The 27,362-nt window shown below is 37.0% G+C and overlaps 5 protein-coding genes and 3 non-coding genes across 13 annotated transcripts; 5 read left to right on the forward strand and 3 right to left on the reverse strand.

Annotated features, from left to right (window-relative positions):
- Positions 1-12: 12 nt before the first annotated feature.
- PRR7 (pseudo-response regulator 7) lies at positions 13-7,958 on the reverse strand. 5 transcript variants are annotated; one of them, XM_087119892.1, is made up of 9 exons: positions 7,706-7,958; positions 6,746-7,248; positions 4,177-4,338; positions 3,933-4,066; positions 3,478-3,642; positions 2,706-2,892; positions 2,179-2,623; positions 1,286-2,081; positions 13-407 (listed from the first exon to the last, which is right to left on the reverse strand). In XM_087119892.1, the coding sequence occupies exons 2-9, from the start codon at positions 7,092-7,094 to the stop codon at positions 300-302; spliced, it is 2,346 nt and encodes a 781-aa protein (XP_086976018.1). In that variant the 5' UTR covers positions 7,095-7,248; positions 7,706-7,958; the 3' UTR covers positions 13-299. The 5 variants fall into 5 exon arrangements, with proteins under 5 accessions (XP_086976018.1, XP_086976017.1, XP_086976016.1 ...); XM_087119891.1 differs by having other exon boundaries at positions 7,692-7,958; XM_087119890.1 differs by having other exon boundaries at positions 6,746-7,312; positions 7,692-7,958.
- Positions 7,959-11,814: 3,856 nt separating this feature from the next.
- On the reverse strand, positions 11,815-14,070 carry LOC111782121 (adenylate kinase 1, chloroplastic). Its single transcript, XM_023662919.2, has 4 exons — positions 13,697-14,070; positions 13,291-13,431; positions 12,427-12,699; positions 11,815-12,279 (listed from the first exon to the last, which is right to left on the reverse strand). The coding sequence occupies exons 1-4, from the start codon at positions 14,015-14,017 to the stop codon at positions 12,136-12,138; spliced, it is 879 nt and encodes a 292-aa protein (XP_023518687.1). The 5' UTR covers positions 14,018-14,070; the 3' UTR covers positions 11,815-12,135.
- Positions 14,071-15,250: 1,180 nt separating this feature from the next.
- On the forward strand, positions 15,251-15,334 carry TRNAM-CAU (transfer RNA methionine (anticodon CAU)). The gene is given in 2 exon segments: positions 15,251-15,288; positions 15,299-15,334. It is a non-coding gene; the product is annotated as a tRNA-Met (tRNA).
- Positions 15,335-15,468: 134 nt separating this feature from the next.
- On the forward strand, positions 15,469-15,552 carry TRNAM-CAU (transfer RNA methionine (anticodon CAU)). The gene is given in 2 exon segments: positions 15,469-15,506; positions 15,517-15,552. It is a non-coding gene; the product is annotated as a tRNA-Met (tRNA).
- A 135-nt stretch (positions 15,553-15,687) lies between these two features.
- On the forward strand, positions 15,688-15,771 carry TRNAM-CAU (transfer RNA methionine (anticodon CAU)). Its single transcript is given in 2 exon segments — positions 15,688-15,725; positions 15,736-15,771. It is a non-coding gene; the product is annotated as a tRNA-Met (tRNA).
- Positions 15,772-16,031: 260 nt separating this feature from the next.
- Positions 16,032-21,762, reverse strand: LOC111780928 (Tetratricopeptide repeat (TPR)-like superfamily protein). 2 transcript variants are annotated; one of them, XM_023661288.2, is made up of 12 exons: positions 21,151-21,762; positions 20,734-20,821; positions 20,253-20,460; positions 19,781-19,888; positions 19,420-19,584; positions 18,728-19,315; positions 18,310-18,375; positions 18,087-18,167; positions 17,828-17,925; positions 16,960-17,173; positions 16,762-16,822; positions 16,032-16,476 (listed from the first exon to the last, which is right to left on the reverse strand). In XM_023661288.2, the coding sequence occupies exons 1-12, from the start codon at positions 21,728-21,730 to the stop codon at positions 16,145-16,147; spliced, it is 2,589 nt and encodes an 862-aa protein (XP_023517056.1). In that variant the 5' UTR covers positions 21,731-21,762; the 3' UTR covers positions 16,032-16,144. The 2 variants fall into 2 exon arrangements, with proteins under 2 accessions (XP_023517056.1, XP_086976260.1); XM_087120134.1 differs by having other exon boundaries at positions 21,161-21,358.
- Positions 21,763-22,386: 624 nt separating this feature from the next.
- LOC111782004 (hydroxyproline-rich glycoprotein family protein) lies at positions 22,387-24,179 on the forward strand. Its single transcript, XM_023662760.2, has one exon. The coding sequence runs from the start codon at positions 22,554-22,556 to the stop codon at positions 23,775-23,777; it is 1,224 nt and encodes a 407-aa protein (XP_023518528.2). The 5' UTR covers positions 22,387-22,553; the 3' UTR covers positions 23,778-24,179.
- Positions 24,180-24,590: 411 nt separating this feature from the next.
- On the forward strand, positions 24,591-26,847 carry LOC111781562 (Ribosomal protein L4/L1 family). The gene is made up of 2 exons (XM_023662229.2): positions 24,591-25,757; positions 26,423-26,847. The coding sequence occupies exons 1-2, from the start codon at positions 24,651-24,653 to the stop codon at positions 26,534-26,536; spliced, it is 1,221 nt and encodes a 406-aa protein (XP_023517997.1). The 5' UTR covers positions 24,591-24,650; the 3' UTR covers positions 26,537-26,847.
- Positions 26,848-27,362: the final 515 nt, after the last annotated feature.

Below are 27,362 nucleotides of genomic sequence, written 5' to 3' on the forward strand. Positions count from 1 at the left end.
GGAGAGAGGAGGTGTAACAATGAATAATAATACACTCACATTGTGTCCAAACACAAACTAAAGTAGAGTTTTCTGATGCAGAAAGGCAGAAGGCCTTCTTGAATAGAAGTCCAGTAGCCACTGGCAACAGAGTCCAGTTCAGCTTTTGTCTGTCTAATTTAGAATTATTAAGTAAAAACATCATTTTTCTGTCTAAAATGGTACACTCTAATTTTTCTATTTTCCCAAATGCACATGGACATTTCTTGTTAAAGGGAAAACCAAATCTTTGTTTGTTTACCAAAACAATGCCAATGGCTTTAGCCATCTCCGACATTGCTCGTGTTTTCGCTTGTGTTTTGTCTCACGAACTGTCCCCTCACACGGGGCCTCTGTTCTGCCAATTTCTTTCTGCCTTGGTATCGGACCTGCGGAGGAATAAGTATTCGTAAATAAGTATCTTAATATCCCTAAAGAATAAGTCAGAATCTCAGCAGCAAGACACAGAAGAAGGAAAGCATGACAATAGATGCATTTACTTCACAATGAAATGAAAGACCAATGCGAGACTTCTACTTCTGCATATTATTATTGATAAAATTCCATTGGTAAGTTGGAACCTTGGGAAATCCATTAACATCAAATAATTTCTTTTCCAAGTGAAATCCCTGTTTTACTATGCCGCAAATATGAATATATTGCGGCCCCACACCTGATGCATTGTGCTTCAAAGAAGTGGTGGAGGTTTAGCAACCTCGAGTAGGATGTTTTATCAGACTATCATGTTATAACCATCAAGTATAGTTCCTATTTCATCTGAGAAAATAAAAAGGAATTCAAATTTTTATGCAACCTTACCCAAAAAAAGTAATTTCCTTTAAGATGAAATGTACAGAAATGCATGTCATATAGACACGTGTTTGTATCCGTGCAGTGTTCATTCAAGGCGCAATTTCAGTGTCTGCGCCTGTGCTTCTCAGTGACTTTCAGACTATTGGTAAAGACAGCACAACAAGTCGAAATAACAGTAAGGGAGGATAGAATTACTCTCCTCAAAGTACTTGTTATGCTGATAGCTACTCTCTCAGTGAAATATGATACTAGCTGAAATCTAACGTGGGGCGGAGAAATATGATATTGACTGAAATTTAACATGGGGATCGAAAATGAAAGTGGAGGGTTCACACTGGACGTAGAAAATGCCCCTAGAAATATGAATCACGATCTTTCCGAGCAAAGTACAACACGAAGGATCATAAAATAGACATAACAGCCATTGGACTAAAGAGGGAGTAAGCAGCATTACCTTTTTATGGAAGCATCTTTCCTTCCGTTTCTGGCGAAACTTTGTCAAGGCTGCTTCCCTTTGTGAGACTCTGTCTTGGTCCACTTTGTTTCCACTTCCACTACCACTTCCACTGGCATCCCCACTTCGACTTTTCCGGCCTATTCCATTATCACTTTCCATATTCAGCCCTCCAGCATTTACTGCAGTGCTGCTCCCATTTTGGCCATTGCTTCCATGGTTACTGCCCGAGGCGCTACCGTTCACACTATAATTTGCTGCATTACCTTCTACAGGGCCATTTAACACATTGGATGACCCACAATGTGTCGCAGCTGATATTTTCTTTAATGAAAAGTCATTACGCTCCGATGACATTCGTTGATTATTTTGGGCAAGCAGATGAGTGTGATCATACGGGTGACAAAGTTGCTGAATTTGAGATTCCCCGTGCACACAATTAGACTGAGTTTGCATTGTTGTAATTGTACCGTTATTGGTAGTATCAGCTTGCTGAGGAACAGATAGACTGTCATTCTTAATAGGTTGGGCCAATGGGTTCAAACAGTTGACTGTTGATGCCATTGCTGACTTGTTATTAGTGACTATGGACTTGGAAAATGCATTATTCGTAGTGGACCCCATGTCAATGTTATTGCTATCTCCATTTGAGCATTGATTGGGAGGATTACCACTCGAAAGAGATCGAATATCTTGCATGTTCTCTTGGTTTGTAACTTCTAAGCCAAGAACAGGAGAAGAGTTACTTCCAGCATTCCCAGTTCGAGTCTTGTTAGAATTTGAGCCAGCATTGTACCTGTGAATGTATGGACAATGAACTTTCATTGGTCAAAGAGGCAATTGCCTCAACATTTTGAAACAATATTTAGAAGGATGGACCATTTCTCACAAACCTAGAAAAAGCTGAAGAATCTGAGCGTCTCAAAACATTCCGCTCATCTTGGTCTGCTTTCCCTGTCGTTTGAACTCCTCTAAGCCTTTTTAATCCAAGCTCAAGGGATGGAAATTCTCCTGAATCTGTAACATCTTTATTCTTAATGTCTATCTTGGGATTGCTGGTTGGTGCCTCAAACACTGTGACATCCAACTTAGAATCTTTAAGATTTGTAGCAAGACCAGTAACATTTGTTTGTTCGTACTTGAGTTTGCTGGATGGATTCTCAGAGTTGAGGTCAAGCTGTCCTTTGTTGAACTGCTCATTAAATCCATTGGATCCTATCTCAAGCATAATATTCTGTTGTCTGTTAGCTAGCTTGGTTGGATGTTCCGCAGACAGTTCAAGTTGTAAATCTAGATTTATGTGCACGCCTAATTCAACTCTACCCACGGAAACAGTTTCTGAAGAAATAAATACAAGATATTACACGTATGGTTAACAGTTCATAAAGTTCTCAGACACAGCCCAATATTCGAACGCTACCAAGTTGCTTTTTCTGCACCTGGCACTCGGCTGTCAAAACAGGTGGCACGTTATTACCAAATGCATCAGCATTTGAGTGGACAACTTGAGCACAAGTACTATCAGGACGTTCACGCTTTTGATCCCATGCTGATGCAGATACTGGTCGAGGGCTTTCAACCTCTATAGCTTGCTTGGTCCAAGAACTCTGCAGAAAAATAACAGGCCATTACCAATTTAGCAACACCCCACAAAAAGCCTTCAACTGGATGAACTTGAAGGTCCTATCAATGGGAAAAAAAAAATGTAACCCACTTATATGCCCTTTCATATGGTGACAAAAAACTCCGGTCACAAGATTGCTGCTAAAAGGATAAAGTGCATTTGATCTGATCAAAGTGAGAAGGGGCACTAAAGTTGAAAGTCGTTGAGTAAGCTTATACCACAATATGCAATTTGCTTAGTGAAGGTGACACTTCAACAAACTGGAAAGAGAAAGTGAAACTAGTTACTGTTGGCACTTTTGGGGATTTGGAGAAATCTTGGGAAAGGATTTGATCATTGGCAAGGCCTAATGCTTATATTTGAGAACCAAGACTCCTGCAGTTACCCATTATGTTTTCTTATTGTGGATTGGAACTCCTTTTTCTATAGCCAGTTGTTTGGCTTCTTTAATTTCGGCTGTTTTCTATATGCCTTTTTTGGCTTTTCCTTTTACGTTCTTTCAGACTCTCTAATGTCCATATAAAACAATCTTAGATCCTGTTAATCTCTTAACAAGAACTTATAATACCTGTGTGCCACTGCCGTCGTCACTTCCATCTCCAATATTGAAGCCAATGCTCTCATTGTCTTCTTCTTCTTCATTGCTCCCGGTGTTGTTGTCTGATTTTTGAACACTTTTTGACTTCACAGATTTTTGGGTCTGCGTGCCACTTTCACTTCCACTACCGCTAGACTAAGAGAAAAACTAGATATCAGCATGACATAATTAATACGAAATATCAAGTTCCCAACAAAAAATCCATATCACATGAAAAATACACGCGAAGCAAAATTCTATGATATTGCATCCGGCATAAGTTTAGGCAGATCTCATAAAGGAAAGTGACATCCAGTATAGATAAGTAGTTTAGAGAACATCAAGAGTACTTCACTCTTAATATTTATCCATCTGTAATAAGCCATAAAGTCAGTTTATCAATGCAATGCAATTGAGAAGGGACACACGAAAGTGAAAGTACTCACACTATGACATCTTCTCCAAACATGTTGCCAAAGGTTTTTAAGCTCATTCTTCCGAATTGGCTTCACTAAAAAATCGACAGCACCCTTTGACAAACATTTAAAGACTAAACCCATTGAGTCATGAGAAGACATCACTGCATACGTATCACATCAGAATCAAGAATTCAATTGATTAGCTTGCATAGAAAGATAAACCTGCTTAAAAGCTATACTATTGATAAACTAGACACTTCAAGAAACTTACTAATCACAGGTATATTCTTCCTTGTTTTATGGCTCATAATCTTGCATAAAAGACCGATGCCCGATAAGCAAGGCATGACCACCTCTGTTAAGACAAGATCTATATGATTTGTCAGATCTTCTAGCACCTTCCATGCGTGTAGTCCATTTGCAGCTGCAATAACTAAGAATGCCGACAAAGAAGAAAGGATGGTAAACAAGAAAAGAACATCAAACCAATTGAAATTCAGATCACAGGCAGCAAATTTGTGAACGGATATTCAAGGATGGTAAACCAGAAGAGAACATAAAACCCAAATGAAATTCAGACCATAGGCAGCAAAATAAAGGATATTCAAAGCTCAACCGAATGTAAAGATATAGGAGATTCAACAAATCCTGACCAACGGGGAACTGCTAACTTGGCCAGATAACTATTTGTTTACTTCCAAGATACAATAGAGTAACAGAAGAGCTCACAGCTGAAGGATGCCTTAAATTCATTCCAGTATGTTTTCCATATTTGCTACCCAGAAAAATGAACAATGGAAAGTTATAGTTTTCTTCATCGAGAAGAAAAATAAGTCTGAAATGTGGTGAATCAAGAAATGCAGCACTACACACATATTATGTCAGATCTCCTAGCATCTTCCATGCGTGTAGTCCATTTGCAGCTGCAATAACAAAGGATGCTGGCATAGAAGAAAGGATGGTAAACCAGAAGAGAACAAAAGAGAACATAAAACCCAGTTGAAAGTCCGACCATAGGCAGCAAATTTGTGAAAGGAGATTTAAAGCTCAACCGATCGTAAAGATATAGGAGATTCAACAAATCCTGACCAACGGGGAACTGCTAAGTTTGCCAGATAACTATTTGTCTACTCCCAACATACAGGATACAATAGAGTAACAGGAGCCCATAACTGAAAGATGTCTTAAAATTTTCTTCATCTAGAAGAAAAAATAAGTCTGAAATGTGGTGAATCGAGAAATGAAGTACTACACACACACATATTATGTCAGATCTTCTAGCATATTCCATGCGTATAGTCCATTTGCAGCTGCAATAACTAGGAATGCCGACATAGAAGAAAGAACGGTAAACCAGAAGAGAACAAAAACAAACATAAAACCCAATTGAAAGTCAGATCATAGGCAGCAAATTTGTGAAAGGATATTTGAAGCTCAACCGATTGTAAAGATACAGGAGATTGAAAAAATCCTGACGAATGGGAAACTGCTAAGTTTTCCAGATAACTATTTGTCTACTCCCAAGGTACAATAGAGTAACAGAAGAGCTCATAACTGAAGGATGCCTATAAATTCATTCCTGCATGTTTTCCATATTTGCTAACCAGAAAAATGAACAATGGAAAGTTATACTTTTCTTCAACTAGAAGAAAAAATAAGTCTGAAATAAGGTGAATCAAGAAATGCAGCACTCACACACACACATTATGTAAGGCATGGGCCAACATATTAACCCCAACGCACATATTGAAAACAAAGGCAACCTGAAGAACCAGTAATCATATGCGTCAAATAAGACATTAGTCACATCAACTTCCTAGTACAAAAACTGAGAAGCAGGGGCCAGGGAGTCAAATTGTGCACTATTAAACAAGGAGCTATATCAAAAAAAAAAAAAAAAAAATGCAGATTCATCAGGGAAAGGAATTACTTCCAGTGATAAACAATTATTTTTAAAATCATTAGTAAGCAACTGAAATTAATACTTCCTAAAAGGATTTGTATCCATTGACATGCAGGTATATGAATCATATAAACTAGTGATCTTCCTAGTTTCAAATAGGATTAAAATGAAAAGCATGTAATGGAGCCAGTATTGTAGATAGTTTCTTATAGGGATCCTCCTTTTGATAAATTGGAAACTATTTTTATTTTTTAGGATAAAACTTGAAGAGGCCAAACTGTTTCAAGCACGAGTTGATGATGCTAGTAGAGAAGTGGAAGATTTAAAGAGCATTGCTATTGCAGAAAGACAAAAAAAAAAAAAATGACGTTCAAGCTGCGTTTGACCGAAGCTGGGAAGGACAGGCACAAAAAGAGAACTGAGGAACTCCATGCTTCAAAAGGAGCTCATAGAAGAACTCTAAGCTCTAGAAAAAGCTAATCAAGAATACTCTGGCTTGAAGGTAAGGATGGAAGCAGATATTATAAAGATCTTTGTTTAAAAATGGAACCTGCCACTGTGATGATTAGTATCATCTGGGATTCTTTCACACTGTTATCTCTTCTATTCTCCATACTTGGAAGTACTTAAAATTTATAGGCTAATATATTTTCAACCAGTCGTGGTAGTTCTTTAGGCGTTACCTTTCAAGTTTTATCCCTTCCATTTATGTTTGTACTGTTAACTAAAGTATGTACGGTGATTTAGACATTTGCTCATGCAATGAACTTTGTATTTCCCAACTAACAAAGTTCACATGTTAACAGAAACTTCAGACCATAAACTGTTGAAATCGAAAAACAAATAATAATCATAATAATAATATCTGAAATGTAGATGCATCAATAACCGGTCATTTGCAGGGAGAAAATGTTGCAAGAAAGACCAATTTCCTGACCTTCATAACTGCAATTACGAAGCAGTGCAGTGACTAGATGGCGAGTGGAGTCATCGTTTTCTACAAGCAAAACCTTGAGGGACCTAAGATGTAGAAATCTCTCCCAGCAGACCATAGATCCTTGAGGCTGCTGTTGCTGTTGTATTTGTACAATGTCCTGGGCTTGAAGAGTAGGATTTCGCCCATCTTCTGCATTTCTAGTCAATCCATTGACCTTCAACTCATTTTCCTCCACCGGTCTCTGTTCCCTTCCAGACACACCATCGTTCACACTTCCATTCCCATCCTGTGCGTTACAATTTGGTCCTCTTAACTCTTTCACTTTGTGCCTGTCGGCATTAGCACTCATCAGGGTTGGCACTTGACGTCAATCAGATTCAGAAAAAATAGCTCTATGCAGTGTTCAAGAACCCCAAGGCAGACTATGGTGGAGGATTGGAGACAGATTCAGTGCATATTCTAAATCCAACAAGGAGCCTCAAAATCCAATGGTCGCTTGCTCCCTGGAAAAACCACCGCACCTTAAAACCCTAACCATTACATATGAACAAACAAGAACAACACACACTGCAAAAACAAATGTTTACAGACGTTAAGTAATTAATCCAAGAAAGTGAAGAAACAACGTAACTGAACCCGACAGATTAATAAATCAATTTTAAAAAAACAATTATCAAACCCTAAGTGAATCAAACCGAGAATCTCCGGACATTAACAGCAAGAAACCTACGTTCCACAAAAACCGATCTACAAATTACCTAGAAGATCAACGAACTAATCTATACAAACTTGATGTAGATTCATCATTGACTTTAACTGAAAAAAAAAAAAAAGATGAAAGAAAAAAAAAAGCAAATAAAACAACAAGTATGGATCACCAAAATCGACTAGCTACGAATCAAACAACAGCAGCGTTAGAAACGAAAACATGCATGAAGAACATCACCATCAGAACTTCACCAATCTCATGAAATAGATCGATCTGGAGGCTGGAGAAGACAAAAGAAAGGTCTCAACAAATGGAGAATCTAGAGCTTAGCTTCCTCTTCAATCCAGAACTTGTTGAATTTCACCTCTATGTAATTTTCGAGTACTGTAGCAGTGACGAAGTTCTTGACCAGCCTCGGAACCCGGAAGCCAAAGGTTGAAGAAATGAGGTAATGGCCGAATTTTCTGTTTTTTTTTTTTTTTTTTTTTCTCTCTCTTCTCTCTTCTCTCTTCAGAACTAATTTGAGATATAACAAAATAATAACAAAAAAAAATGGAAGAAGATATTGTAGAGAGCTCACGGAGAATGACGTGGACAAATTGAAGCTCTGGGATGGTTTAAATGTGCCACGTATGACGAAGATATTTCCAACGTGGCCGAAAACTCGGGCCACGGATTTCAGAAGCGGAACTAAATCTAAAGCCGCGAGCTAAAGAGATTGTATGGATCCAAAAGATTTAGTCGGGACACGTGTCGCTATTTCAGAGCCGTATTACGAAAAGATTCGCGGATATCAATAGATTTGGCTAATTTTTCGTCCATTCCCGTTGGCCAATAACTTTTTTTAAAATACACACGCACACATATTATAATTTCTTTCACTAATGTAAATACACCTAAATTAAAATTTTGACTGGTTTTTTATTTTTTATTTTATACTTTTTATAATTATTCTTATTTATTAATAATTAGGTATCTTATAAAAACAAAATCTACCAAAATTTAATAACAAATAAAAAAAAAACCTTTGTTATATAAATAATTTAAAGATACATTTATTAACAAATTATAATCATTTTTATGAAATTAATTAATCAAAATAAAAAATAAAAGATTCAGTACTAGCAAACCCATTAACAAGAAACTGTTTTTAATATATTTTATATATTTTATTTGGCTCGGTTAACTCAAACGTTTTGTCCACGGACCCAAAATCAAACCGATTTAGTTCGGGTTTAGAAAAATGAACTCATTACTGTCCAAAATGCTAATTCAATCCAACCCTCGGGTTGGTCCTGATTGTCTGGTTGAATATACACCCCAAGATAAAAGGATAAAATAAATTAATTAACAAATTTTAAATTATATTAATTAAACATCAATTTTTTTTTTATTATTATTTAAACAACTGAATATCTAAATTGATTTTTTTATAACAGTTTAATCTATATTATTATAATTTATACGTGCATGAAATTTGTAATAATATTTTCAACAATAATTGATAATGAAGAGATCAAAAGGAGATACTACAGAGAATTTTTGTCTATTTTTTATTTAATAATATATATTCATTTTAATGGACAATTTCTATTTCCTAATATAATTTATATTAAAAAATTAAAACATTAAAAAAAATTGCTATTATTTATTATATTTTAATATTTCTCTCGAATATTATGTTAAACCGTGCCCATGAAATTTATTATATTTTAACATATTATGGTCAAATTTTATTAACATGTTTGAAAGTTTATAATTTTAATTGATACGTGAAATTTCAAGATATATCTCTTAAAATTGATTTTTTTCTCTAATTATTATCCAAAATTGTATAAATCTTTTTGCTAGGAATTTAAGATAAATAATTTATTTGAGTGATTTTAAACTAATTTTAGATAAAATTGTGTTACAAATATATTATTTAAAAAAATCAAATTTGATTGTTATAGTTTTTAAAAAATTGAAATTTAATTTATGAGTTTAGATGTTTAAATTAATTATATGATAGATATGTAGCTTGTGCTTAATAGATTATTTATCACTTATCACAATCGCAGTTTGATGGTAGCGAATTTGCGATTGTGTGACACTCACTTCCCAGTAATAAGTAAGTTAAGCCTATTCGTTTTTGCGTCGCCTACAGCCAAGTGAAGTATACTCGAGCCTCAAGCTCCGATTCAAGAAGAAAGTTTTAGAAAACGGGGACAGAGAGATTTCAAAAGAGAGTTTTTAAATCAAGATTTGAAAAATTAAAATTGGTGTTATACGAGAATGTAAGCAAAAGGCAATAACAACGGCTTGCTACACATAACTATCGGGTAGAGGAAAGTTCAGAGTTCTACCCAACTGTAAAAAACACTTGTGAGATTTTATCAAATTATGAAGACGAAATTCTAACTTTTAAAAGTGAATGGATATAATTATAATTTTCTCTCAAACGACTTTTAGGATTTTTTATTTTTTATTATTAAGTTCAAAGTTTTTTTTTTTTAATTTTTGAAAAAGTTTTAAATTTTGTTAGATATATATATATATATATATATATATATATATATATATATTTTTTTTTTTAAGTTTAAAAGTATTTTTTAGATTTTTGAAAAAATTTATGAATTTTTACACAAGGTGGTATTTTTATTAATTTGAAAACTAGAACTAAAATATGAAAATTGATTAAAATTGTTTGTCTAATTTAATTTTTATATATATATATATATATATATATATATTAAAGATTTAAATTAGATATATATTATAGATTTAAATTGGTACGCTGTGACCGGTAGTAGGATATCGGCAATCATGACGGAACGTGAGACGTCGTTTTCTAGTGTAATTTAACAATTTATTATTATATTATTTTCGGGGATAGTAATTCAAAGTTTGGATATGATATTATTGAACCTGCAATAATATAAAAATATAGTTTGCGCATCCAATACGAACACGCCACGTTGCACCTCTTCGATTTGGTAGAATTACACGTGTCGATCTCTCATCATAAGATCTTTTACACGTGTCGATAGTTCATCGATCTCAGGCTAAATTAATTAAAATATCCATAAATTTTATACTTTACTTCAAAAATATAATTAAATTTTTATTAGTATTTAAAATACAATTCCCCTTAAAAAAAATTAAATTATTACCGTTCCACCTAAAAATAACAATGGTATAAAATAATTTTATTTCATATTATCAATTTATGACGTTTAATAATCAGAAAATTGTCATAAATTAGGATGGCCTTATAGTATTTGTTGTTTCTCAATTTATTTCCTGTTGTTCACAAAATTAAAATAAAGTCCCACAGAATTTAACAACTTTCAATTGTACCATTTTTGTAAATTTTCATAACCCGAGACTTATTTGGAATGATTTTTCAAATGCTTAAAAACAGAATTTTGACGAACATTGTGTTGACCAAATGATCGGGAAAGTATGGAGCACAGACCATCTTGAACCATCAAACTATTGTAGTCAAGAGCTGGTATTGAGCCCTAGATTCAATATGTGCAGCTGTGTAAACTTACTGCCTGGCAAAAACTAGAGCCAAACCAGCTCGGCCAGCTGCAATAGAATGAATTAAAAAGTGTGGAGCATAAGCCATCTTGAACCACCAAACTATTGTAGTCAAGAGCTAGCTGGTATTGTGCTCTCTGGTTTCAATGTCTGCAGCTGTGTGAACTTACTGCCTGGCAAATGCTAGAGCCAGCCAGCTCGGCCAGCTGCAATAGAATGTGTACTCGGGTGGGGCATTTAGAACAGTCTTCCAGACCATATGCTATGGACGGGAAAGAAATCTACTCCCTTCTCAAATAGTTCAAGTTCACCACTAGCAAATATTGTCTTCCGTGGACTTTCCCTTTCGAACATCCCGTCTAAAGTTTTTAAAACATGTCTACTAAGGAGAGGTTTCCACACCCTTATAAAAAATGTTTCGTTCCCCTCTCCAACCCCTTTCGAGAGAGAGACGGATATGGACATGGGTGAACTGCATTGTAAATAGTTCCTCCAGCCTATCCCTTGCAGAAGCATACAAGAAAATTTCGCCATTACGAACATTTAAGACCTGAATCTCAAACAGATATAGACATAATTCCACAGGGAAAACCCAGAAGGGCTACTATAAGTACAATAATGCACTTGCACCAGATCGATCAATGAACAAATCTACTAAAACTGACGCAAGTCTAGTCTAGCTTTAATGTAATTTCTCTTTCTAATGAGAAACAAATGTTTCATTGATGGATATGACATATACCAAAAAAAAGAAAAAAGGAATGACCTAAATATATTCCATGTATCTGTCAAAAGAGAAATTAGTTGAACCAACGAACAGAGAACATCATAAAAATCATCAAATGGAACAATGTTATACTAATGAACATTGTGGTACAAGAATTCAAAATCATTTTTCTTCTAGTCGAGATAGATACTCAATGCTGTTACAAATCCCTGTTTGCAGCGAATCTACTCAACCAAATTAGAACGTGTGAAATAATTCTCCTCCCTCCTTCCCAATTGGGGAAAAGAAAGAACAACATAACAATTTAGAAATTAATAAATAAATCTCAAGTTTGTTTAGTTTTCAGTTTTTTATTGTCCTGCAAAATTGTTTGTGCCTGTTGTATATGTGGAAAATAATTAACTAACCAATCATTTGCCGCACTGCAATTTAGGCTGCTGCAGAAAGTTTCTCCTCAAAATCATCAAGATTAAGAACTTTCAGCAGCTTGGGCCAAGACTCTGGGATGCCACCTGGTAAGTCGAATTCCAACAATTTCCCTCTACTACGGTAATACTCCTCAACAGGTTGACTCTGATGACACACACAAAAACAAATAGGAAACAAGAAATCGTCATTAGCTTAGAACATCAGAACGAACATCGTGACAAGCGAAAAGTAACGCTATTTTCCCCCTTAATTGATCACTGATATTCAGAATGCAACAGAACTGGAAGCTACCTTTTCATTATACACTTGAAGACGCTCTTTTACAACTGTTTCGGTATCATCTGCCCGAGTAATTAGTTTAGACATACAATGTGTAGGGGGAAGCAGTGGAGGCATACTCATTCCAGGATTGCCATTTACACCCTTTACATTAATGGAGGCAAGATTAAAGTTTTTTCCACACTGACCACAGATTCTTCTCCCAAGGCATTTCTCAAGTAACACATCCTCTCGGAGCTTTAGATTAACCACCAAGTCTATATCAATCACCTCTTCCAAAATTTCCTAAAATGAAAGCAAAGAAACCAGAATCTAAGCTGTCGCCTGTAAAGATTTCAGAACAAAAAGAAATACGCAAAAAGAAAACAGAAAGATGAGAAAATAGAATCCCATCTCATAATTATCTACAAAATCAGCATCAGAAGGCTTCCAAGTGTTTATTGTTGCTTACTCCACTCAGGATTTTAGTCTAAAAAAGCAGAATTAGAAGGAAATTAACACTTTTCCGTAGTAAAATCATTTATTAATCTTTTCAGAAAGAGGTTCAAGATCATGAAACTTGAAGTAATCTAAGGAGTTCGAATCCCAGGATTCATTTTCATTTTCGCAAAAATTGAAAATGGGTAATTACTATGGAGCTAATATATGGTACAACTCCACATGCAAGACAATGAACAGTGGAGGTGATCAGGAAATGACTTTTTGACAATTGGTTTAAAAGATGGACCCGCTTTAGAATTAGTCGGAAAAACTTCTGTATGAAAAAACTATAGCCAAATTACTAATATTATTAGACCAAAAACGATGAAAGAGAAAAAAAGGAAAGAAAAAGTGAAAGCTTAATGACACATTTCATCTTTACCACAGAATACTCACTGCTTGTCTAATTGTCCGAGGGAAACCATCAAGGATAAATCCAGATTCACCTTTCGCCTCACCGGCTTCAAGTCTCTTGGACAACAAGTTGATTATGATCTCATCCGATACCAATTTTCCCTGGTTAACAATCTCTGATAGCTGCATCGATCGAGATTAAAATGAGACAAACAAAGACAGAAAGGGGAAAAAAAAAGCTTAAAAACCTTCATCGTGCAACTGTTACAAGTTATCATCATAATTTGAAAAAATGAACACAATGATTGACTAAATCGCCAAATCGAATCTACTATCAACCCTTCGAGATACTAACGCTCAATATCAAAGCAGATTTAAATTATCAGCTGCAATACGATCCAAAAAGATTACATTTGAAGTTACATAAACAAATGAAAGGGGAAAATACCTGGCGAGAAAGCGGGCTGGAGGAAGCGAGTTCTTCGCGGACGAGATCTCCGGTGGCGATGTGAGGGATACCGAGAAGGTTACAAAGACGACTAGCATAGGTCCCCTTGCCGACGCCAGGGCATCCAAGAAACACCCATTGAACGTTCCGATCCTTGGGATCTTTGCGGGGAAGATTGTGGTTTAAATTAAAAGGCAAAGTCGTAGTAGTAGGAGAGCTGAGTTCAGCAGCAACAGCTGAAGAAAAGCATCTCCTGAAGAGAGAAATGGATGAAAGAGACGAAATCGTAGAGGATTTCGAATAGCGGAACAAGGCCGCCATGGATACTGCTCTACTGGAAGTATCCGATGGTCCAAGGGAGTTGGAAATGATGGAAATATGTGCTTTTAAAACTAGGGTTTCGTTCGTTACGCGCGCGCGTGTTCGATGAATGCAATAACTCCCGTCAGAATAAATTATAATTTTTTTTTTTTTTAAATAAAGGTTTAATATTCACAAATCCCATAAATATAACATTATTTTTCAATATTTAAAATCACTTTTTATATTATTTTTCATCTTTTCCATTTCTTCCAAAAATATAACATTAGGTCATTAGACAACCCGGGTGGTGTCACTATTGGCTAGCGTGTTAGGATTCATAGCTTTGAGTTATCCTGAGCTCGAGAGTTCGAGCCTCTCTCTCACCCCAATATTCCTTTTTTCAATGTTCTTTTTTCATTAAATTTAAAATGTGAGGTCTCCTTTTAGGTCTTTAATGGACTTTGCTCGAAATGAGGAATAAGGCCCATCGAAAGCCTTTTCTCATTTTTTTCTATTAATTTTTATTTATTTCAAAAACATAACATTAGCTTGTTGGACAACTAGGGATGGTGGTGCAGTTTGCGTTATGTCTCATAGCTTTGAGTTATCTTGAGCTTGAGAGTTCAAGCCTCTCTCACCCCTATTTTATTTTTTCAATGTTTCTTTTATTAAATTTAAGACGTGAGGTCTTCTTTTGGGCCTTTAACGGGCTTTGCTAAAAATGAGGAAAAGACCCCTCGAAAGCCTATTCTCATTTTTTCTATTAATTTTTATTTATTCCAAAAACATAACATTAGGTTGTTGGACATCCAGGGGTGGTGGCACAGTTGGCTAGCGCGTAGGTCTCATAGCTTCGAGTTATCCTGAGGTCGAGAGTTCGGGCCTCTCTCACCCCAATTTATTTCTTTTCGATGTTTTTTCATTAAATTTAAAATGTGAGGTCTCCTTTTGGGCCTTTAATGGGCTTTCATAATTTTTTCTATTAATTTTTATTTATTCCAGAAACATAACATTAGGTCTTTGGACATCCCGGGGTGGTGGTGCAGTTGGCTAGCGCGTAGGTCTCATAGCTTCGAGTTATCCTGAGGTCGAGAGTTTGAGCCTCTCTCACCCCAATTTATTTCTTTTCGATGTTTTTTTCATTAAATTTAAAATGTGAGGTCTCCTTTTGGGCCTTTAATGGGCTTTCCTCATTTTTTCTATTAATTTTTATTTATTCCCAAAACATAACATTAGGTCTTTGGACATCCTGGGGTGGTGGCGCAGTTGGCTAGCGCGTAGGTCTCATAGCTTCGAGTTATCCTGAGGTCGAGAGTTCGAGCCTCTCTCACCCTAATTTTCTTCTTTTCGATGTTTTTTTCATTAAATTTAAAATGTGAGGTCTCTTTGGGCCTTTAATGGGCTTTCCTCATTTTTTCTATTAATTTTTATTTATTCCGAAAACATAACATTAGGTCTTTGGACATCCCGGGGTGGTGGCGCAGTTGGCTAGCGCATAGGTCTCATAGCTTCGAGTTATCCTGAGGTCGAGAGTTCGAGCCTCTCTCACCCCAATTTTCTTCTTTTCGATGTTTTTTTCATTAAATTTAAATTGTGAGGTCTCTTTTGGGCCTTTAATGGGCTTTCCTCATTTTTTCTATTAATTTTTATTTATTCCGAAAACATAACATTAGGTCTTTGGACATTCCGGGGTGGTGGCGTAGTTGGCTAGCGCGTAGGTCTCATAGCTTCAAGTTAGCCTGAGGTCGAGAGTTCGAGCCTCTCTCACCCCGATTTACTTCTTTTCGATGTTAAAATGTGAGGTCTCCTTTTGGGCCTTTAATGAGCTTTCCTCATTTTTTCTATTAATTTTTATTTATTTCGGGGTGGTGGCGCAGTTGGCTAGCACGTAGGTCTCATAGCTTCAAGTTATCCTGAGGTCGATAGTTCAAGCCTCTCTCACCCCAATTTTCTTTTTTTCGATGTTTTTTCATTAAATTTAAAATGCGAGTTCTTCTTTTCAGCTTTTGGAATAAAGCTGAAGAAGGCTTCATTTCTTCCCAACTTCCTTTTATCATATATAGACTTTACTTCATAAAAGGTAATTACAAGATACAGCACATTATCATTATATCATTAACAAAAAGAATCATTCTTAGGTATTGATCACCGATATTCTATTATATCCCTATTTCTTTGCAGCCAGTCTTTCAGTGATTTCTTTGTAACCTTAAGCCTCTGTACAGCTGCTGGTTTCCTAGTGGTGTACTTATTCCTTCCCATAATTCCATTCAGTTTTGTAAGCGACATGTTAGAGCTTTCTGAACCAGCCACTTCATCAAGAGCAGTTGTAGGTCCTGCCGGAAGAACTTCAAGCCCCAACTCGTATTGCAAGAGTTTGGTTATTGCATCTCGCACTTCAAAGTTTTGTGCAACTAACTCTGGTTCAACTTTACTCACTCCTAAAATGATGAATATATCATCTTTTACTGATTCTCCTGCAGCCAAGAGAACAATGTTAGCACCCCTAAAGGATCAAAGGACGCTGCTAAAGTCCACAAGGGTTCAGTGTTGAGGATGGGTGGGAGGGAGTCCCACATTGACTAATTTAATGATCATGAGTTTATAAGTAAGTTCAGAGCAAAGTGAGCTTATGTTAAAAGTGGACAATATCATACTATTGTGGAGATTTGTGATTCCTAACATTCAGTACTATTCTTAGAGGTGTGCTTAGACAGATGTACTATTCTCGCAAGTAGATATGTTTTGGAGTATGGCATTACCTAATGCATAATTCTCCTTGATCATTCGCAAAACTGCGAGAACGACGATACGGGCTTCGACCTGATCACATTCACCAGATGCTTAGTTTCATGCAGGCATACTTTTGAAATTTGAGATAATTTATACAAGGCATATTTTAAGGGCAAACTGGTGCTGGTTTTCCAAATAGAAAATTCAGTTCATGCTATTATGCGAACCTTTGTGAGCTCTTGCAGGTCAATCGCTAGGCTTTCGGTAAAACTCTTCTGCAGATGCTCAGCAACTTTTTCAAGAATTAAACATCGTGGTTTCCCGATGTCGGTTCTATTACAGGGTGCTGTCGCCTCCTCTTGCTGCTGATTGTTATTCTGTAGAACTCCTTCACACCATTCTGCAATCAACTCCTTGAGATAATGGTCGTCGGATTTGAACCTGAAAATGTTTTGGTCTGAAATAAATGTCCGTTCATATGCAAAGAAATCAAAGGCATCTTCTGGGCATTGCAAAAATGCTCGCTAAGCTGGAAGAATGGAAAAAGACTGATTTATTTTACTTCATTGTTGGCAAACACTATACCTATCATGAATAGGAGACTAAATGTCAGTAGCGGTAATTGGATCTCGACATGATTCTATTGTGAAAAAGGACGATCAAATCTAGATTAAATTATAAGCTTAGTTCATGAATTTTCAACATTATGTCTATTTAGTCGGTCTAAATGTCCCTAAAACTTTAAACTTCAAATTTGTCTAAGATCACGAACTTTCAACTTTATATCTAATAGAACAATTAATTATAAAAAAGTTAATACATTAATGACCTATTGAAAGTTTAGGGTCTAAGCATAAAAAAAATTCAGTTAATAAAAATTCAGTTTTATATCTAATAGATTATTTACTTGTAAAAAGACTAAATATGTTGGGGACATGTTAGACTCAAAACAAGAAAGTTTAGGGGCCATTGACACAAATTTGAAAGTTGATGAGGTATTCAGTACTATTTAAAGTTTAGGGACCAAATAGACAAACTTGAAAATTCATGAACTAAACTAGTAATTTAACCTAACATCAATTTTATATACGTTACCCTGATTTCCTCATGTCCTGGTAAATAGCAAGGCATTGCTGTACTTCGTGTAATGAGCCATAAGTACTGCGGGCTCTCAGAAGTGTACTGTAGGTCACCTGCAAAATGAAAGCTACCATGATTATGGATGCCTCTCTTTTCCTTCCATGGTTGGTGGTCCATAGCGCTTAAATTCTTAGCTGCTAATGAAAGACAATCAAGCTAGCAGATGGTTTGTGACTCTTGCAATGTTGAACGGAAAAAGAAGATCAATACTTACTAAATTTGGCTGTATCTCAAATCTTTTCATTTCTTCAAATAATGAAAATGCCAGCCTCCAGTTTTTACATCCAACGCAAACCTATACCATTGCCAATGACAAGGACGTTTTAAGAAAATAGCCAACTAATTTATGCTGGTATGGGGGCATCACTATAATGAACTTCAGATGTCGTCTAATGATCATGGTTAGACTTAAAAAGTATGACAAAAGAGATTGAAACCTTGATAGCCGTCGTGTATGCAACAACATCAGGATCAACTCCAGCCATACGCATGGTTGTCAAGATCTGCACTGAAAATAAACATTGCAAGCGAACAGTGCATTAAAACGAAGCTAAATGATCAAATACAGAGGCATGTAAGAATGAAGGAAGAAATCATAGAAGCATTCAGCAATACCACACCAACTAGAATTATATTCTCAAGGCTAAAGCTCTCCTTATCCCCCCACCCCCCCTTTTCTATCCTCCTCAGCTGTCTTAGGAAAGGAAGTTTTTAGCCTCCGGGAGAACAGGTGATGGATAGAAATGTGTAATGAGCAATGAAATTTTGACGACAATGGAAAGTAAACTCGATCAACAACGTTGCCAATGCTAAGAGGAAAAATAACTTAATCGAGAAAAAAACTACATTTTTTACCTGCACAGCACTTTTCACGTCACGAGATCCTCCACATATGTCAATCAAAATTGACCAGCTAATGTGATTGGGTGTAAGGCCAACACTTTTCATCTCCTCCATCAAAGCTTTAGCATGGTAATAATCAGTACCACAAGCTTTCATTAGAATATTATAGGTTGTAATTGTAGGTTTGAAAGCAAAATTCCCAGCAAACTTGATTTGATGTACATGAGATTGAGCGTTAGGCATATTAGTAATACACAGTTGAGATGTTGGATCAGCATTCAAATTGTCATCGGTGCTGTTTTTTCTCTCTATATTATCCCAGAGTTCCTTTTCCTTCCAGGAGCGAAATAGACGAAAAGCTCTATCAAACTGGCGAGCTTCGACACAAGCATGTAAAAGAATATTACAACACTGTGTATTAGGTTCACATCCTGCTGAAACCATCTCTTCGAACAATTCGATTGCCAACTCAACAAGACCCGAATTAGCACATGAACTGATCAATGAAGACCAGGTCACCATATTTGGTGATACTCCAGCTGATTGCATGTCTTCTTTGACTCTGAGCGCCATTTTCCATAATTTCGCATCTGCAAAAACCTGAAAAATAATAATAAATCCTCAAAATATGAGGATACTGTACCGTAGTATTTCACGGCTAGAATTTTTACAAATGAAATTTATATGCCGAGTATATCTTGCACCTTTACAATTGTGCTGTAGGTGAAGACATCCAACTTCAACACACCTGTTGTTTCCAAATGCTTTACTTCCCTGTAAATGTCCTGTGCCAGATCAACTCTTCCTGCTAGGCAACAGGCCTTGAGAAGGATATTATATGAGGCCATATCAGCTGGTACACCAAGATTCTGAATTTAGAGTACTCATATCAGAGATGTCGCATCACCAATGAACTCTGTATCTTCGATCTTCTAAAAGCATGATTAAATACAGGGGATAGGGATATGCATTGAACATGTTGAGAAACAATGAAGGAACTCTATGTCTCCAATCTTTCATTTCTTCCAATGTTGGTGTGTGTTGAGAGAGAGAGGGAAGGATTACCTGCATATTTTTGTACAATTGAAAGATGTAGTTCAAATCATGGGCGTTTACATTCATGAGACTGTTGAAAACGTATACATTCGGGGTGACATTCTGACTGAGCAAATCCTGCAGAAAATTGAAAAATAGAAAACCTGAATCTCTGTGAATATAACTCTTGTAGAGACCTAAAGAATATAAGAACTTTCAATACCACATTTTCCTGAAATCTCTAATTTATGACAGAGTATCTGTTGCACACTAAGGATGTTGAAACTGATAGTCAAGAACAGTGCTTTATTTTCTAATCTACAACTGCTCAGATGCTTATAAACTACAACTGCCATTTCTGGATAGATGTTCGAGCAAGAATTACCTTATCATATGACGATGGGGGTAAGAATTACCTTAGCATAGCTATTCGAGCAAAATCATCTTTAATGTATAAACAACAAGCATTGAACATAATTTTGCATTGCAGTTAGCACAGTACCTGATGATAGATGTTCCTCGATTTCTTGTAGTCACCACAGAGACCACAGACATCAATTATTGAGCGGTAGATATACATATTAGGACCATTCATATGAGCCTTGGATTCTGTATATGCCATGAAAGCAGATTTCAAGTCCCTTTTCTTGCCAAATTCATTTATAACTGTACAGAACAATATATCTGCTTGTGGTAAGATGCTAGCATACCTGTATAATTCATCAACAACAAATTAGTGGTTCAGAAACAGTATATTGTATCGACACCGATTACTGCTGATGATTCCAAATACAGTGAATAAAACTACCAAGTCAACTAAAGACCGAACGACTATAAACATTAATTCTTGTAATGGTTCCTCACCCTCCATGCTCCAATATACGTAAAGTCCTTTCACTCGAAACAGCCCCAAGTGTATGTTACAAACTTCATTGAATTTTAACCTCTTGAAAATGCATTTGATAGCAAAAATGAAGGTTTACCTAATTGCCATTTTTGGATTACGGGCATCAACACACAGTTTTATTACTTCGGACGGCTTCATCATTTCTTTGATTGAGAAACCAAAACCTGAAAACGGTAGCTAATTGTTAAACAATTCAAATAAATACCTGTTGGAAATCCAATCATGAGCATTAATAGAAGCAGGTTGTTTAGTAATAATCAATTTCCATATTCAAGTAATTGAGTTCAGATTTCACAAATGTGCTAAGCTTTAACGTTAAATTTACAGCACAAACAAGGATCAAGCATGGAAAAAGAAGTTTCCTCTTAGAATTACCAGCCCTAATCATAAGAATGGTTCTTTAAGTCTGATGTGACAATGTCTACTCTGCTACATTTCAATATATTCCTGCCGCAAAATTTAAAAGCAAGCGCATGAAAAATTCCTAAGTTACCGGAAAGAACCTCCATGAATTCGACGAGCTCCTCTAAGTCTCCGGACTTGGAAATTCGACGGCATTCTCTCCTCAGCGACTCTACAGCCGACTCATCGCATAGTCCCACAGCCGAAATCCCAAGCTCCTCGACCTTCCTCAAAACCTGCACGACATTCCAAAGATTCCCTTCTCTAAGACACCGCGAAATCCCCTTGGCCACAAGCTCAACAGCCAACACCGCAGCGAATTGCGAGGGCTCAACACCAGCGACGACCACACTTTCCACCACCATCGCAAAATCGTCAAGCTTCCCGCGCTCGGCAAGTTTCGATGCGACGTCAGCGTAATGACGGAGAGAAGTTTTCCCGCCGGATGAGGCGCCGGCAATGTCCCATTGGACAGAGGACAGAAGAGGAGAACGGGAATGGATAGTGGAAGGACGAGAAGAAAACGGTGAGTGCGTTCCAGTGGGAAATACGTTGGAAAGCGAGGATTTTAGGGCCTTGGAGTGGCTAGGGCGGCGGGAGCAACGTCCGGCAATGGAGCTGGAGGAAGAGGAGGAGGAGGAGGCGGAGCCGAGGATGAGGAGGCCACGCATTCTTGGCCAACGGTTAACGAGTTCTGAACTTCTTCAGTTGATTTTATATTTCTCCTCATCGGAATTTTCCTTTTTTTTTTTTTTTTTTTTTTTTTTTTTTTTTTTGTATGAATTAATTATTATTTTCGGGAATGGATTTGATTTGAAAGGCAGCGGTTTGTTCTCTGTTTGGTGTACGAAAACGCCGCCGTTTCATTCCTTTTCTTGTTCAGATATTTTTAGACTCAATATAATATTATTTTTCTATATTGTGTTATATATTCGTTTTTTTTTTCTTATTTTATATTCATATTTAAATAATTTTTCACATAATAAAAATATTACTACACAGTCGATAATTAATCTTTAATTTTTTAATTCAAAATTTGATTTTTTTTCAATGTAACCTATTTTTTTTTTTTTAATATTTTAATAATATATGGAAGCCTCCAAGTTTCAAATTATAAATGGTTTAGTTAATAATATGAAATATATTTACCCAAAATTTAAAAAAATTAATTTAATATTTAAATTTTTTAATATATATGGGATAATTTTGACAGTGAAAGGGTAAAACTGTAATAATGAGCCCAATCTTGTCCAGCCCAATTTTGACCCATACTTTCGGCCCAGCCCATTTATTAAAAAAATATTAGAGATTGTTAATAAAATAATTAAAAGGAAAAAAAAGGAGCGATAATCAGCGACGAATCGCCGATCTTCTCCGTCTTCTCGATCTCAGGTTCTCTCCATTCCCATTCTTTGTTTCAATTTTCAGTTTGTTTTTCTTCTGTTGTTCTGCGGTGATTAAACCCTAATTCGATCGCCATTGAAGCACTCAAGAATGCTTCAGCATCAAATTGTACAGTCCCCAGCAAGATTGGGCTTGACGAACCCTAATTCTCCTTCAATTCAAAACCCTACCCCACCGAAATTGCCCCCTTCTCAACAATCCCACCACCAAAATCAATCCAATCTTTCATCTCCGACTCCCTCCTCCACGCTTCTTCCTCTCCTTCCTCCTCTTCCTAGAGCTCAAGCTCTTCTCCTGCAAATGGCTTCTTTAGCTTCCAAGCTCTTCGAAGTTTACCCCAATCGAGCCCTTTGGCTCACTGCATTTCGGGGCTCTCTTCCCACTTTTCTTAATTCTCAAACCCAGTCGGCTCCCTCTACGCCGCTTGATTCTACTCCGTCTACTTCAAAAGAGATTCTGTCACTGTTTAATGGTCTGCAGACTCAATTGTTTGAAGCTGTTGCTGAGCTTCAGGAGATTCTTGATCTTCAAGACTCTAAGCAAAAGATTGCTTATGAAATGCGGGCTAAAGATGCTGCTCTTCGTGCTTTTGCTAATAAACTAAAGGATGCTGAACAGGTTCTTGATGTTTTGTTTGATGATTATGCTGATTATCAGGGTCATAAACGTGTTAAAACGACCGATGATGTCGAAAACGAGTCATTGTGTTCGTCTACTACTGTTGCATCCCAGTTGAAATTATCTGATATATTGTCATATGCTCATAAAATAAGCTATACTACTTTTGCACCACCTGAATTTGGAGCCGGACAAGCTCCGTTGCGCGGGGCACTTCCCCCCGCCCCGCAAGAAGAGCAAATGCGTGCTTCCCAGTTGTATAGTTTTGCTGATCTTGATGTTGGCTTGCCTAAATCAGTTGAAAGCACTGAGAAAACCATCGAGCCAATGATTGAGCCACCAGCTCCGGTGCCAACAGATGCCAATCCTTTATCTCTGGCTGGTATTCAAGGGCTGCTTCCTCCAAATATCACTGTGCCATCTGGTTGGAAGCCTGGAATGCCTGTGGAATTACCTAGAGATTTACCAATGCCCCCTCCTGGATGGAAGCCTGGGGACCCTGTGCCATTACCCCCATTGGACTCTCTTCCTGTTGCTAGAGTTGACGAGCCACAATTGAGGCATAATGCTCTTCCAGGATTACACAGACCTCAAGAGCCAATTCAAGTTAGGCATGTTCAGTTGGATATTCTCGATCAAGACGATGATAGCAGCGATTATGCTAGTGAAGAAGGAAGCTCTGAAGATGATGATTGAGGAAACCTGCCTGCTGGATCACTGACTAAGGTGCCTAAATGACCGTATAGCGACGAAACGGGCATGGGTGTAGAGATAATCACAAGGTTGCTGCTTAACCTTTACCTTTAAAGAGTGTGTAATAGTTCACTGATCCCTGAATATGAATGGAGATTTAAGCATGTTTCCTTTGTTTTGAATGTAAGCTAATCAAACCCTCTTAGGATACTGGATGCACTTTGAACCTGAGTAAAGAGTGTCCTAACTTTAGTACCATGTCGTTGGTGAGTCGAGTGCGTGCTTAATAAGCTTTTAGTAATTCATGAAAGCTATAGCCTCGCTAATTCTCGTGATACAATCATTTTACCTTACTATATTTGGTCGTCGAGGTGACTTGTAATGAAACGAAATGAAGATTGCTGATGTTGTAGCGTTTTCTCGTGTGGTGATCATTGAACTCGAAAAATTTCTCATTGGCTTGTTTCTCTTGTCATTTAGGATTTCACAGTTTTTAGCCTATTGGCTTGCGTTAATGAACAATGAATGCCGTTCTTCTAAAAGAAAACTATACTTTTTGGGTTTCAAGAACTGGGCTTTGAATCAGGCCCATTTGTTCGGTTGGCCCAAACGAATTGGGTTGGGCCTGGCATGGAATTCGAGGAAGACGCAAATAACTTCATATTAACAAAATGAAAATATTGAATTGAAAAGTTGGGGTCAATAATGTAATTTCACACCTTCATTTTATTATTTTTCATAATTAATAATTAAGAAAAAAATAATTAATGATCTATCTTTGTGACACGAAACACATATATAAACGCTCAGCGGGCAAACCCTAGTTCTTCTCTTCCTTTCTCTCCTCTTCTTCACTTCACACACGAACACTCTTCAATGGCTGTTGCCGCCGCTCGCCCACTTGTTTCGGTTCAGTCCCTTGAAGGGGACATGGCCACTGATGCGGCACCCGGCGTCCCGCTGCCCGACGTGATGAAGGCTTCAATTCGGCCGGATATTGTTAGCTTTGTTCATTCCAATATCTCAAAGAACAGCCGCCAGCCCTACGCCGTCAGCAAGCGCGCCGGCCACCAAACCTCCGCTGAGTCCTGGGGTACCGGACGTGCTGTGTCCCGTATTCCCCGTGTCCCTGGCGGTGGTACTCACCGTGCTGGTCAGGGTGCTTTTGGAAACATGTGTCGTGGTGGTCGAATGTTCGCTCCAACTAAGATCTGGCGACGTTGGCACCGAAAGATCAATGTGAATCAGAAGAGGTATGCTGTTGTTTCGGCTATTGCGGCCTCGGCTGTTCCATCGTTGGTTCTTGCTCGCGGCCATCGTATCGAGTCTGTCCCTGAATTGCCTCTTGTTGTGAGCGACTCGGCCGAAGGCGTTGAGAAGACCTCTGCTGCAATCAAGGTTCTCAAACAGGTTGGTGCTTTTCCCGATGCTGAGAAGGCCAAGGATAGCCATGCGATCCGTCCTGGTAAGGGTAAAATGAGGAACCGTCGCTACATTTCTCGCAAGGGTCCGTTGATTGTTTACGGAACTGAGGGCGCTAAACTTGTTAAGGCCTTCCGTAACATTCCGGGAGTTGAGATTGCCAATGTTGAGAGGCTTAATTTGTTGAAGCTCGCTCCTGGTGGTCACCTTGGAAGGTTTGTGATCTGGACCAAGTCTGCTTTTGAGAAGCTTGATTCTATCTATGGATCTTTCGAGAAGCCTTCAGAGAAGAAAAAGGGTTACGTTCTCCCAAGGTCTAAGATGGTGAATGCTGATTTGTCGAGGATTATTAACTCTGATGAAGTCCAATCTGTGGTGAAGCCGATTAAGAAGGCTGTTAAGAGAGCTCCATTGAAGAAGAACCCATTGAAGAACTTGAACGCCATGCTCAAGCTTAACCCGTATGCCAAGACTGCTAGAAGAATGGCTCTTTTGGCGGAGGAGCAACGTGTTAAGGCTAAAAAGGAGAAACTCGACAAGAAGAGGAATTTGACTACAAAGGTACATCATTCATATTCTTAGTGATTATCTTCATTCTTTTAGAAATTAAGTTGCGCATATCTCCATAGCAGATTGATTGGGCTGGCGATTTCCTTCAAATATTTATTAAGTTGATACTATTTTTGATGTGGGTTTCGTTTCACTCTTAAGATTGATGGCATAATTAATTTAATTTCATGTTACATACAGTGGAATCTTTGTATCTGGCTTATAGTTATTGGGTCTGCTTAATGATATGCTTTTATGAAAATTATTGCTCTATGTTCAATCATGTCCTGTTATCATTTAACTTCGATATGCATCGTTCTTGAGGACTACTGTTTACTCTCATCACTTATACTTCATAATTGATTAGATTGGTCGAATTCTTAAGTACACTTTGTTCTATGTGCTCGCCTTTTCCATCCTTGTAAGTTCAATTTATCTGTTGTTGATTTGGTAGAGAAATAATTTATTTTTTAGATTTCTTTGTTTCATCATGATGAGGAGATGTTCATTCAATCCTTCAATCATCAATACTCCGTGACCACAAGTTGTTTTATACGGTGGCACGATCATATGATCATATCATCTGCATTTTGTGGAACCAGACTTTGTTGTCTCAGTACATATCCTATTCATGGTGTCGACTTTCTTTTCTCATTTTTTGTACATGACCCTCACAGGAGGAGGCTACTTCAATCAAAGCTGCAGGCAAGGCATGGTATCAGACGATGATCTCCGACAGTGATTACACCGAGTTCGACAACTTCTCGAAATGGCTTGGCGTCTCTCAGTAATTTTGCTTTTCTTTATTCAAAATCTCATAGACCTCATTACTTCGGTAAATCTAGTTTTGTCAAGGAGTTGATTTTTCTTGCTTGGATTGTTGTTGCGTTTAGAGTTTAGGAGAACAATGAGTGAAGTAAACATGATAATTTACCTTTGGCCTTTTGCTCTCCCATTTTTATCTACATTCCTCCTCTTTGTTCATCTACAAGGAGTGTGTAGTAGTTGCCTTTTATCATGTCACCATGGTGAGATTACATGCACTGTGATATGCAATTCTTCTGCTTTTAATGGTCATTGTTCTTGATGCCCTTTTATTCAATGCCATATCATTTTTCCCCATTGGCTTAGCCTCAGCCTTGGAGTGATTAGAATTATGCAATTTCTAAAATTGAAATTGTTGGGGATTTGTTCTCCATCCTTGATTTCAAATTTTATGAAAAATTATGCAAAATATATTGTTTAGAGGACCATATTTAGAAGGGTAATTATAAAAAATATTGTTTACAATTGTATATTGTGTGTTTATAAATCTTCAATATATACTAATATAATATATTTTCTTCCCCCATATATTTTTAATATCATTTGATTATGTTTTGAATTATTTTGTTTATATTGTATTTTTTTTCCCTTAGATTTGCCAACCTTATCTTCAACAAATTAAATGCACAAACAAAAGGTACTAATTTGATTGGGTTGGAATAGATTTTTTTTGACGAAATGAAAATTTTAGTTCGGTTTGTAGGTTGAATGTCTTTTTTGTTCTGTCAACCCGAATAATTTGAGAATAAGATCCACAACCCAACTCTACTCTTAAAATTATTATGAAAATTA

This window comes from Cucurbita pepo, chromosome 19 (assembly GCF_057944985.1).
Source record: "Cucurbita pepo subsp. pepo isolate OVF chromosome 19, ASM5794498v1, whole genome shotgun sequence".
Lineage (NCBI taxonomy): Eukaryota > Viridiplantae > Streptophyta > Magnoliopsida > Cucurbitales > Cucurbitaceae > Cucurbita > Cucurbita pepo.

What these genes read in the sequence shown, in the direction of transcription:
- PRR7 (XM_087119892.1), bottom strand. Translation starts at nt 7,094, where the DNA reads ATGAGTGCTAATGCCGACAGGCACAAAGTGAAAGAGTTAAGAGGACCA. An exon ending in ACGACGGCAGTGGCACACAG is followed by an intron (nt 2,893 to 3,477) that starts GTATTATAAGTT and finishes ATTTTTCTGCAG; the next exon opens with AGTTCTTGGACCAAGCAAGC. An exon ending in GATTCTTCAGCTTTTTCTAG is followed by an intron (nt 2,082 to 2,178) that starts GTTTGTGAGAAA and finishes ATACATTCACAG; the next exon opens with GTACAATGCTGGCTCAAATT.
- LOC111782121 (XM_023662919.2), bottom strand. Translation starts at nt 14,017, where the DNA reads ATGGCGGCCTTGTTCCGCTATTCGAAATCCTCTACGATTTCGTCTCTT. An exon ending in CTCGGACAATTAGACAAGCA is followed by an intron (nt 12,700 to 13,290) that starts GTGAGTATTCTG and finishes CTTTCATTTTAG; the next exon opens with GAAATTTTGGAAGAGGTGAT. An exon ending in TTCAAGTGTATAATGAAAAG is followed by an intron (nt 12,280 to 12,426) that starts GTAGCTTCCAGT and finishes GTGTGTCATCAG; the next exon opens with AGTCAACCTGTTGAGGAGTA.
- LOC111780928 (XM_023661288.2), bottom strand. Translation starts at nt 21,730, where the DNA reads ATGCGTGGCCTCCTCATCCTCGGCTCCGCCTCCTCCTCCTCCTCTTCC. An exon ending in CGAGGAACATCTATCATCAG is followed by an intron (nt 19,889 to 20,252) that starts GTACTGTGCTAA and finishes AATTTTCTGCAG; the next exon opens with GATTTGCTCAGTCAGAATGT. An exon ending in CCTACAGCACAATTGTAAAG is followed by an intron (nt 19,316 to 19,419) that starts GTGCAAGATATA and finishes ATTATTTTTCAG; the next exon opens with GTTTTTGCAGATGCGAAATT.
- LOC111782004 (XM_023662760.2), top strand. Translation starts at nt 22,554, where the DNA reads ATGCTTCAGCATCAAATTGTACAGTCCCCAGCAAGATTGGGCTTGACG.
- LOC111781562 (XM_023662229.2), top strand. Translation starts at nt 24,651, where the DNA reads ATGGCTGTTGCCGCCGCTCGCCCACTTGTTTCGGTTCAGTCCCTTGAA. An exon ending in AGAGGAATTTGACTACAAAG is followed by an intron (nt 25,758 to 26,422) that starts GTACATCATTCA and finishes TGACCCTCACAG; the next exon opens with GAGGAGGCTACTTCAATCAA.